The sequence below is a fragment of the Crassostrea angulata genome, chromosome 3, assembly GCF_025612915.1.
Source record: "Crassostrea angulata isolate pt1a10 chromosome 3, ASM2561291v2, whole genome shotgun sequence".
NCBI lineage: Eukaryota > Metazoa > Mollusca > Bivalvia > Ostreida > Ostreidae > Magallana > Magallana angulata.
The window spans coordinates 38,233,455-38,246,036 of record NC_069113.1 but is presented as its reverse complement, the minus strand read 5'-3'; the positions used below and the strand labels follow the sequence as shown (position 1 = coordinate 38,246,036).

At 31.7% G+C, this 12,582-nt stretch overlaps 1 protein-coding gene across 1 annotated transcript; it reads right to left on the bottom strand.

The window, feature by feature from the left end:
* Positions 1 to 1,833: 1,833 nt before the first annotated feature.
* Positions 1,834 to 12,388, bottom strand: LOC128176498 (ribosomal RNA processing protein 36 homolog). The gene is made up of 9 exons (XM_052842890.1): positions 12,022 to 12,388; positions 7,142 to 7,157; positions 6,122 to 6,182; positions 5,346 to 5,423; positions 4,919 to 4,985; positions 4,342 to 4,446; positions 4,122 to 4,196; positions 2,439 to 2,556; positions 1,834 to 1,993 (listed from the first exon to the last, which is right to left on the bottom strand). Exons 1-9 carry the CDS (start codon positions 12,265 to 12,267, stop codon positions 1,857 to 1,859), a joined length of 903 nt encoding a protein of 300 aa, XP_052698850.1. The 5' UTR covers positions 12,268 to 12,388; the 3' UTR covers positions 1,834 to 1,856.
* Between the last annotated feature and the right edge of the window lie 194 nt (positions 12,389 to 12,582).

The following is a 12,582-nucleotide window of genomic DNA, read 5'->3' as shown; positions in this document are numbered from 1 at the left end:
GTACATGCATTTTAAACCTTGCCTAGTCTAGCTTGAAAAAATAAATAAATCAATGCATCTTGCTCAGAAGAGATTGTTAATCTGATTCAATCAAGGGATTATGAATTATCCTCTTGATGACTGAGTCTCTTCTTATTTCAAAAATACACACCCTTTTCAAGATTCTAGTACATTGGGGCATTCTTTTATTAATAACATCCGTTGTCATTTTTTATAGGACTGGAGCAACATCGTATTGTCTATTCAGAGACTTCTTCTAGTCCTTCTCTACAAAACTACATCGTCCTGCGTTGCATTGATTTACAATCTCACATAATAGGATCCTCTTTGAATGCCCGATATTCAATCTAAATCTATAAACAATAGTAAAAAGAAACCACGAGGGAAGACGACGAAAATAAAGGAAAAAAATCCTCTAAAGACAGATAACCATTGATGTCTTTGATTTAAAATATTTGTAATAAAAATATGTTTATATGATGGTCGTCAGGTTTTTTTTTGTGAAATAGGTTTAGTTAATATTTATAACAAGATTGACGAAGACAAAGTTATTTCTTATGAATTTTTTAAATATCTTTTATTAATTGGCGTTGTTAATCCAATCTTTGAATGATAAGGAAATTCTGTCACCTGTTACATGGATTTGCTTGCACTTTAAACTTAAGAGCTTTTTCTTCATATATATCTGGCACTTAAAGCATAAATATTGCAAGAAACAGTCGATCAAATTAAAATCTACACAAATACCTTTTTTTTTTTTTTTTTTTTTTTTTTTTTTTTTTTTTAAGATATTTTTGTCATCTATGCTTTAAAGTTTTTTACCCAAAAAGCTTATTTCAATCTAAAAAAAACAAACATGGAAAAAATTTGATTTGTTTGATCTACTTTGCGTTTATTTTACGATGAGAATAGGTTCAAAGGTACTAGTATATCTTTGGAGCTCTGTCTGCAGTTTGGCTCGGGAGATTAAACTTTATATTGTACATTGTACATTACGAGTTGAACGTTAAAACTAAAATGCAATATCTAATATGTTCAAACCATTCTTAGAAAACTTTTGGGTCTGATCTTTAGCATAATTGCATAACAGTACAATAAAGATTTTCTAAAATACATGGGAAAAGGGTCAAGGTCATTTATAAATATAATTGGGGAGGGATGGGGGGTCTTCAAAAATGAATTGCAAATTTTCGGTGTGTACTTTAATATATCAGATATACACACTGCGTCCTTGGTCAATTCCGATTTAAAGCCCATTAAAACGAAAGTTTAAAAATTGTTTTTCTCTTGCAATCTGTGGAATTACTTTTGTTACCTTTTGGCTTCCTAACCATTTTAAAAGGTCAAAGCTCAAGGTCATTTTGAAATGGGAACTAGTATTTATTTAACAAGTTTTGCTGTCTTATAAAGTCTGTATACATACACACTTTTTTTTTATATGAAAATGAATTTGAATACATTTTTTTTCTAGTTTTTATATGTATATTCCATTCTTATTTATTTTTTTACTTTTAGCTAGAAAGTAGTCAGAATAATGCATTGTTAAGCAAATTTTATTTGTACATCTTCATTTTGCGATTCTCCTGAGATAAATCTGTTTGCGGCGACTAACTTTCACAACCAAGCCTTATCCACACCCATGTTATAAAAACAACCATACGACAAAGAATTGTACGTGGAGGGAAATATTTGCAACAACAAGGCTAACAGAAACCTCGCCAAAAATTCTCGTATGCAAATATAATTGATTTATAATAAAATTGTTTGAAATACTGGTAATGACTAAAAGGGTTGTAATACAGACCTATTCAGTAGAAATCTAACTATAGCACATTTTACAGTATAAATTTTATTAACTAAGGTACTTGAACAGGCAATTTTTTCTTCTCCTTTTGTGCAGTCTTTTTCCTCTTCTTTCCAAGGTAGGCATCCACCTTACCAGATTTCTGTAGCTCCTTATATTTCTCAGCCAACTCTAGTTTACGCCTCTCAGCTGCAATACAAAAACAGACCTCACAGACTGAATGTGTTTAAAGACTTTGCAATCAAATTTTTATCTCTCTTGCCAGTGTGATCATTTAAAACAGGAATTACTTAGAGTGATATGTCATGTCTCTATTAACATACCCATTTATGGATGATTTTTACCATGGTAAAATATTTTTAAAAATTTGATTGGATGAAAATAAGTTACCGTAATTAACAATTGCTCTCTTATTCTAAACAGAACAATTATTGACTTATTTTTACTATTTTCACCCAATATCATTTCAAAAATATGCATGTATACCCTGTTAAAATTTACTCTAAAACAGATGAGTTCTAAGAGACATAACTTATTATTCTATGTAATTATTTCCAACCCTCTTCGATATATGCATAGTGTTTGAGATACTGACTTGTGACACATAAAGGTTAGACTGTAGCATGAAGCATACCCTTTTTGAGGTAGAATGGATTCTTGCCCTCCTTGACACGGGTCTGTTCCTTCTTCTTCCAATCTCTTTCAATCCTTTTCTGTTGTTCTTTTTTGTTGTCACTAAGTTCTTGCTGTTTCTATAACATAGAAAATATCCCATATTGTAACAATGATACAATATTACATTTACACAGTTCCTGAGTAAGACAGCATCTACTACAGTGAAAACAGACATATAAAGCAAAACTAAGTTAGTGTTCTTGTGCTACACCTGATATCAGAATTCATTAAAAGGAATATGTGCGGTATTATGCATTTTTTGCCCCCAAAATTAAAGTTTTATTTAGAGCTTTGAAAATAGGTGGAAGATAGTTGAAAACAAATTGAAAATTGTGTAAAAGGTTTTCACTACAGCGACATCATAATGTGGAGATGACGTCATGAAGATAGTCTTACTTTGTAAAATTGATGGTTTGTAGCAAAATATGGGTGTTTTTTGACGGTTTTTTGACTGAGAAACATCGAGCGTAGGCTTGTTCATGTACAATTTTTTAGTATGATGTGTATAATTATATGAATAAAAACATATGTTAAATTCGTACTTGAGCAGACCTGTGCTCTATAATTCCGAATGCAAAATATAAAGAAAAAATGACAATATTTTCATTGGTTTGCAAATTTGCGGGAATTTGGTCTTTCATGTGATGTCGTAGATAAACAGCGAATGAGCAATGGCAACTAAAGATTAAAATGATAGGCATCCTCTGTACTATGATTTATAAAGATTTGATTTTTACATGATAGTATTTAAAAATTGGTTAAAATTGGGGGCAGATATTTGACCATAACGAATTTAGTCCTTTCAGGATTAATAATTATTCCAAGTTCTATAATTCCCTGTTCAATTCCACCTCATAAAATTAATACATGCTGTTTCCAGCAAATAATTGTTGATAAATGTTGCTGCATGAACATATCCTTCAATATTCTATTCACTTCAAGAAATATTTTTTATCATATAACACCTGCATTCATGTTTGGTAAGATTGTGTATACTTCACTTAAAGTAGAAATCTTTGGTCCAAAATGTCAATTAAAAAGACATATTTTTTAAAAGGTATATTTTTTTCCAATGTTACTACAGTCAAACTTCGTTATTTTGAACTAGATGTGACTGTTTAAAAACTTCGAGATATCCAAGTATTCGAGATATCAAGGGTAAAATACTTTTAAAATAAGTAGTTGGGACTTACAAATCACTTCGACATATCCATTGTATTCGAGATATCAGTGTTCGATATATCAAAGTTCAACTGTATTTTACTCCACTGATACTTATTGGCAAAAAATTTAATTATGAGAATAAGTTCAAAAGCTTCCAATTTAATTATACTCACATATAGTATGTTGAATCAGTTTATACCTTTTTTAAGCCCAATCACGATTTATGAAGCAAACACTACACATATACTATACATATGTAAATGTTCATACAACCCAGCATTTACAATGAGTACCGATACCTGTAGAATTAATTCTATTCAAAACTGTTTAATTCACATTCGATGAAATGTGTAATTTCAATATTGTTGCATTGCATGTGTATGATTTTTGTGAAAAAAAATTGTCAATTCTAATCTATTTTACAATTAACACAATCACCTTACCACCAAGGTATCACCATTATTACATATAACCATACCATTCTGTTCAGTAAAAACTGGAGTTCTTTTTTCTTTTCAGGATTTTTTTCCTTCTTTACAGATTTTTCAACTTTCTGGAAGCAAGGAAAAGACAACGATAAATATTTCAGTGTATTTGATGCAAAAACAAAAAAAAATAATTAAATTCATTTTATTTTCAAATGATGCATGCATGTCTATTTAAAGTTGTCTCTCTATTTTTTTCATGTATTTTCTTACCTCCCTTTCTCTGTGCTTTATGTCATCGAGGAACCCATAACTTCTACTGAAGAGTTCCTCTCTATAATCACCGGAAAGATCATCAAATCTAGGGTCTCTGGTAACCTAAATAAAAACATAAGACATCATATATATCATCAATTAATGACCAGACCATTTCCTTTGAAATTGTTTGGTGTGTGTTAATTTGTGTGGTGTGTGTATATGGGGGGGGGGGGGGGGGGCAGAGAGAAACTTGGTACTTTAACTCCTACAAACAATATATTTTGGTTAGATGATATCTTCAACAATGTTCTTACCTTATGTATCATAATATATAAAATGTAACTTTATATTGCAAAGCAGATGATCTGAACTTCACTACATGTAGAGAAAATTGCCCCACCCCCCATCAAAAAAAACACATCGGTGATAGTGCATTTTACATGCACCGGTATTCAAAGAAGGGTAACTCGATTAATGATACCCAAACAAAATACATGTACAAACAAACATTAAAATTACCATATTTTCTGTATTTGATTTTAAACTTTTATCTTCAGAGTAAAAATATCATTTTGAGGAATGAATGAATTACTTTTTTCTTTACGGGTGCTGCTTTCCTGAATCTTGGTACTGGTTTCTTTGACGATATTTCCATCGGTCTGAAATTCAAAGTTTATATCTTATCTCTATCATTTCTAACGCTTTATTATAAAATGAAACAGACATAAAAGAACATGCATTGTTATGAGTGTTATGAATAAAATAATTTTTTGAGAAAAAACATCATGTGCTGGATGATAAATTATGCTAATTAAGGAAGCCAATAACTAAAAAGAAGACATTGTCATTGGCTAATTCACAGGTTCCCTCCCAGATTTTCCTAAATGTAGATGGTGGATAAATGAAGATGCAAATCCAAAACATTCAATAACTACTATCATTCATGATGTATGTGAATTTGTGAATTGAAAGGAACAAGTGGATAAACATTTTCCACTTAATGGTAAGCTTTAACCTACCGATTTTTATTAGCCCTTTTGAAGACTTTTTTCTCGGAACCCTTCCTATCTTTATCACCGTACAAAACTTGGTTGAATCTGCAGAAAAAAAGAGGAAGACATAGATGAAATAAATGTTTCATGGTGTGCTGCTTTTCTTTCTTTTCTGTATAACATCTCATGACTTTTGCTAAATAAGTAATCTTAAATTTTCTCCTTTGTGTATTAAGGACAATTAATGTCAAGGTAAACTTTTCTGCCCTGTACGTCAAGGGAGTGACAGAACAGCCTAGACTGTACTAAATACATGGACCGTGGAAAAACTGTGACACAAAATAGTTATATGACTGACACCTAAATTATTTATGTTTCGAGTGCATGTAAATATACCTAATAATATCTACTGGTACAATCATGGGCATGACCCCCTCCCCCATATGGTTATGTCCTATATTCTCTACATGATATTGTACAGTAGTATTAAATAATGTATATCATGTATTACAATAACTAAATGCAATACATTGTTATAAATGAAATTGCATGTACACATATATATAAAAGTAACTTTTACTGAATGTATGTAATACTGTATGACCTTTCTCTATATTAATCGAATTAGAGTTTACAATAAAATAAATTCTTAGAGTAACAATTTGTTTTATCAAAATTGTTTGATTGGAAATACAAATGATACTAAAGTACAATATAATAAAATGTTAATTAATAAATTTAGGATGCATAATTTCGTACATGTATCTAAATTTGTTAACTAAAAAATAAATAAATACACTTACACTTTCAGGCCCAGTTTTTCCTTTAATTTCTTTAATTCTTCAAATGATAAATTTGACAATTCTAAAAAAAATAAAAAAGGTAAATAGTTAACTTATCAAATTTAATAGTATCAACCAGTATAGGCATGATCATATTACAAATTTTTGATTATTATAACAAGAGATGTTTGTGAAACACTTATGCCCCCCCCCCCTCCCTTGGAAACATCCACAAAGAAAATGAAAATATTTGGAATTTTTCTAAGTCCAAGAGGTATAACTCTGTCGAAAATTGCTCTATCATACCCAAAATCAAACATGACCTAGATGTTATTTAGATAAACCTGTATACTAAATTTCATATCAATATGTGTACCCTCTGCGAAGAAAATGAGCGGAAACTGCAAATATCGTAACTGGAATTTTTTAACGTCCAAGAGCCATAACTCTGTCGAAAAATGCTTGTCTAATGATCGTACCCAACACTTAACTTGACCTAGATATTATCATGATAAACCTGTATACCAAATTTCATTTCAATATGTTCATCCTCTGCGAAGAAAATGAGCGGACTTGCAAATAACTGGAATTTTTCTACATCCAAGGGCCACAACTCTGCCGAAAATTCCTCCATCGTACCCAGTATTGAACTTGAACTAGATATTATCCTGATAAACCTGTTTACCAAATTTAATTTCAATATGTTCATCATCTGCGAAGAAAATGAACGGAAACTGTTGGTGGACCGATCGACCAACAGACAGGAGCAAAATAATATGCCCTCCCTTCTTCGAAGGGGGGCATAACTAGGAAACTGGAAGATTTTCTAATACAAGTGTCATTCTTTTAATTTATAATTAGTGCTTCTGAATTTGATCATAAAGCATCATTAGTTCAATACAATTATTTCAAATTTATTATTTATAATATAATCTAGTGAGCAGCTTTGATTTAAATTTACATGTTCACAAAAAATGCAAGATAATCTTGGGGAAGTCAAGAATATTCTCATTTTCGACATAAAAATGCGCATCCACATACCTTCTTTGATTGAAGCCTGCAAAAAATAAATAAATCAATGAATGAGAATGTAAACTCAAGTAGAAATATACAGGACTTTCATAAAACAAAAACATAGGTAATCACAGATTACAAAGCTCACCGAGACGAGTCTTTACCTTTATGAGGCATTACCTGTATGAGACCACCTTTATCATTTTATAAGAAAATCATACTTTATGATCTCGGATATCGTATGTTATCTGTTAAAAAATTGTATGATTATCATATGTTCATTTCATACTGTATTATAAGATACAATGTTTATCAATACAATAATATAAAATACAATATTGCATCCTATCATGCTTACAATGTACATGTATATCATATAATACAATAAAATACCGCAATAAACAATGATGAGATATGATACTGTAACATATGATCTGACATTGTATTGTGTTATAAATAATTGTTTGTTACAACATAATACAATATCATAATATATAATACAATATAGTATTATATGATACAATATCATATCACATAATACATCATACTATTGCAACATATGATATCATATTGTACAATATAGTATGATATTGTATTGTATGACACTGTATCATATTTGAAACATAATAAAATATAATTTGATACAACATTGTATCATATCAAATGATACAATATCATGTGAGAAATTTTTTTTATATAATACAATGTTATATTATACATATTGTATCATATGATACAATAATATATATTACAATATCATATAATACAATTTAATGTGATATAATCATTTATAATATAATCCAATATCATATGGTACAATATCATATGATACGATATTATATAATATAACAATATCATATAATACAATTTCATGTGATACAAATAATACTATATTATAGAAACCAATATCATAGTATACAATATGGTATGATACAATATTATATAACATACAATATTGTATCATATAAAACAATATTATATATTGCAATATCATATGGAACAGTATCATGTGATAATATTATAAATAAATTATACAAATATAGCCCTTTCATGAGGTCGATCCATAGATATATCGACTTCACAGAAAAGCATATGCTTTTCTGTGAAGTCGATATATCTATGGATTGACCGAGTGAAAGGGCTACATTCGTTATATTATTTTCCAAAGAAGAATTGGCAAGATTAAAACAAAATTATTTCTATATTTAGAAAGTACAGGTTAATCTGAGGTTTTAAAGCTTATTTTTAGAAAGTACAGGTCAATCTGAGTTTTTAAAGCTTATTTTTAGAAAGTACAGGTCAATCTGCATTTTTATACTTTGACACGTGATGCCAAAAGAACCAATGATATACTTCGTTACAATGCATGAAAATAATATAATACAATATCATACTATACAATAGTTTTGTATCATAATATATACATCTGAAGCTACCTCTGCGTTTCATTTATGCTATAGTTAAATTAGCTATGCAAGCTATTATCTATAAAACATGTGCCTTATACAAAAAAACTAAACCTCCTCCAGCTCCGAAACTATGGCTCAGATTCAGCATTTGAGCCTGCCAGGTGCACCAGTATCATAAGACATGAAGTTAGGACCAGTAATAACTAAGATATCATCATCAGAGGGCACCTGTTTCAAAAACTTTAACCAGCTATTAAACATTAACCTCCTCCAGCATCTGAAACCTAGGGCTCAGATTCAGCATCCATGCCTGTCAGGTGCATCAGTATCATAAGACACACCATCCATTCAAGTTTGGTGAAGTTAGGACCAGTAATAACAAAGATATATTTTTTAGCATCCGTGATAATGGAGATCAAGCTCTACATCTGAAGCTACCTCTGCGATTCATTCATATTATAGATTAATCAACTATGCAAGTTTGAAATAGTACTACTATCTTTTAAACATGTGACTTGTTCCAAAAAACTTAACCTTATCCAGCATCCGAAACCTATGGCTCAGATTCAGCATTCAAGCCTGTCAGGTTCATCAGTATCATACGACGCACCATCCATGCAAGTTTGGTGAAGTTAGGACAAGTAGTAACTATTAAAAATATAATCATCAGAGGGCACCTGTTTCAAAAACTTTAACCAGCTCTTAAAACCTTAACTTCATCCAGCATCTGAAACCTATGGCTCAGATTCAGCATTCAAGCCTGTATGGAGCATCAGTATCATAAGACGCACCATCCAATCAAGTTTGATAAAGCTAAGACCAGTAGTAACTAAGATATAATCATCAGACGGAACCTGCTCCAAAAACTTTAACCAGCTCTAAAAACCTTAAACCTCCTCCAGCATCTGAAACCTTTGGCCTGTCTGGAGCATCAGTATCATAAGACGCACCATCTATGCAAGTTTGGTGAAGTTAGGACCAGTAATAACTAAGATATCATCATCAGAAGGCACCTGTTTCAAAAACGTTAACCAGCGATTAAAACCTTAACCTCCTCCAGCATCCGAAACCTATGGCTCAGATTCAGCATCCATACCTGTCAGGTGCATCAGTATAATAAGACACACCATCCAGTCAAGTTTGGTGAAGTTAGGACCAGTAATAACTAAGATATATTTTTTAGCATCCTTGATAATAGAGATCAAGCTCTGCATCTGAAACTACCTCTGCGATTCATTCATATCATAGTTTAATTAGTTATGCAAGTTTAAATTAGTACTATTATCTATAAAACATGTGACTTGTTCCAAAAAACTTAACCTACCTTAACCTCAACCAGCATCTGAAACCTATGGCTCAGATTCAGCATACAAGCCTGTCTCGAGCATCAGTATCATAAGACGTACCATCCATGCAAGTTTGGTGAAGTTAAGACCAGTAGTAGCTAAGATATAATCATCAGAGGGCACCTGCAACAAAAACTTTAACCAGCTCTAAAAACCGTAACCTCCTCCAGCATCCGAAACCCATAGCTCAGATTCAGCATTCAAGCCTGTCTGGTGCATCCGTATCATAAGACGCACCATCCATGAAAATTTGGTGTAGTTAAGACCAGTAGTAGCTAAGATATAATCATCAGAGGGCACCTGCAACAAAAACTTTAACCAGCTCTAAAAACCTTAACCTCCTCCAGCATCCGAAACCCATAGCTCAGATTCAGCATTCAAATCTGTCTGGTGCATCAGTATCATAAGACACACCATCCATGCAAGTTTGGTGAAGTTAGAACCAGCAGTTACTTAGATATCGCTATCAAAGGGCACCTGCAACAAAAACTTTAACCTGCTCCAAAAACCTTAACCTCCTCCAGCATCTGAAATTTAGGACACAGATTCAGCATCCAAGTTTTTCAAGTCCATAAGTAGGTCCAGATGCATCATCCATGCAAGTTTGGTGAAGATAGCACAAGTAATAACTTAGATACAGGACCTGCAACAAAAACTTTAACCAGATCCGGACCCCGACGTCGAGGCCGAGGGTATAGCATAAGCTTCCCTTGACTCGGTGAGCTAATGATTCCAAAGTAGTATACATACATAATGAAAATATTAAATATTTTCTCAGTTATTTCTAAAGTTTTGTTTCTTATATATCATCAAATCAAATTGTGAAGTTATGTAATTGGGGGAGAGGGGCAGTTCCTCCAATGCTATTTTCCATAAATCTTGGTAACACCCCAAAAGAAAGGAAGATAAAATTGTGCATGTTTCAAATTACTATTGTTTTAGCTGTTATGAATTAAATATCAAACAGCACTTTCTCTACTTAGGTAGTAATTGCTGTCTGAACCTGAGCTTGGACCAAAAGGCCACACAGTCTGCATAGATAATATTATACTAAGAGCAGTGGCCTGCCTTGCAAAGTGATGCTTAAAGGTAACACTTAATATATACATTCAGAAAATAAATGAAAAATGAAAGTCGAGTCAGGGGCACTAGATGCTAATTTTTTTTTTCCAGCAACTGGGCACTCTTGGCACTGCCATATTGGCAGCCATTATTTTTTTGTTCAACAAAGTTATCGTGGTCATTTTATGACTAGCGCTTGTCAATGTTATTTCCCCTAAACTTGAATAAAACAAGTAAACCTTCCCAAGGTTTTAATATTAATAATGAAAATCCTTGACTCAGCTTATATATTAGATGGAAAATAAAAACATTAACATGATCACACCATTTACGTATTAGTAAAACATTATGTTCGACACTAAATTGGGCCTACTTTGGCCAAATATCAGGTCCAGTACAATCTCTTGATTTAGCTATAGAGCTTGAATAAGCTATATAGCTTTATATAGCTATTCATAGTAGCTTGATTTAGATATTTTGTCATACATATTTCTTAGATTCGTAATATTTCAGCATGTATAAAAAATCACACTCTAATGCAGTGATAGTTTTCAACTTTGAACAGCTCTGTAAAGAATGCATGTAAAGATTACTCATCAAAGTGTGTCTACTTAAAAGACTTTGCACTTAATAGTTCTAAAACGTTTGGCCTGTTTGGGGCAATTAATTCATGACCACACATTTACTTCTTGAATGAAATATAAAGGAGGCCAGTTATGGTAAACTAGATAATTGACTGGTAATAATTCAGCACGATGAAAACAAGTCATTCTTATCCACGCCTAAATGCACAGAAAGTGGTGGACAGTTACCCAAACAATTGAAGTATATTTTTTGCTTAATAGTGTTTAAAAGCTGCAATGTTAAAACTATCTTTAATTGTTTTTTTAATGGTCAATGGAACAAATATGAGTTGATAGTTAATTGCGATTTTTTGTCTCTTTCTTATTCTAAACATTTTGGTAAAAAACTGCATATAAAAAGTTTTATCAAGCTATTCTGAATAGCTTAATAAAGCTATATAGCCTATTCAAGCTATAAAGCTGCATGTAAATCACGATATTGTACTGGACCTGAAAAAAGCACTTACAAACTCATCCGTCACTTCTTCATTGTCATGTTCTGAGTTTGATTCAGTATCTTTCGCTTCTTCAAAATCTAATTTTGCTGGATCGTCGCCGACCTTTTTTGTTTTCTCATCCGAATCAGTTTTATGCTTCTTTTTCCGAGTTTTTCTCACATTGTCTTTGCCTTCCACTTTCCTTTTTCTTGTACGTTTAGCGTTAGATGATATCAAACTAAAACCGTGTTCAGAAGATGGGCTATCACTGTCCATATTTAGATTAGAATTATTATGTAAGATTTAGACGTTATCAAACTTAATTAACTCAGATTTCACAAAACGTGGATTTGTTTTTCTTCAGAACTCAGCACCGGAAATGGATTCGAGATGATAGGAAGAAACGAAATCTGATCCACTGTGGATTTCCGCATTTAAAAAATAACAGAATAAAAAACAATAAGTTTATAATTAGCTGTTAGACATTTGATACGTATATTGATTCTATCAAAATATAGACGATTGAAATCTTACGTTTTATAGTAAAAAAAATATGTCATTTCACTGACTCTTTTCGGGTGCGTCGATTTA

Bases quoted from the DNA above. Each gene is read 5' to 3' on its own strand.
- LOC128176498 (XM_052842890.1), bottom strand. From the start codon at position 12,267: ATGGACAGTGATAGCCCATCTTCTGAACACGGTTTTAGTTTGATATCA. The intron at 4,986-5,345 runs GTAGGTTAAAGC...TTTGAATTTCAG, and splicing joins AAAAGGGCTAATAAAAATCG to ACCGATGGAAATATCGTCAA. The intron at 4,447-4,918 runs GTAATTCATTCA...GTTTTTATTTAG, and splicing joins CAGCACCCGTAAAGAAAAAA to GTTACCAGAGACCCTAGATT.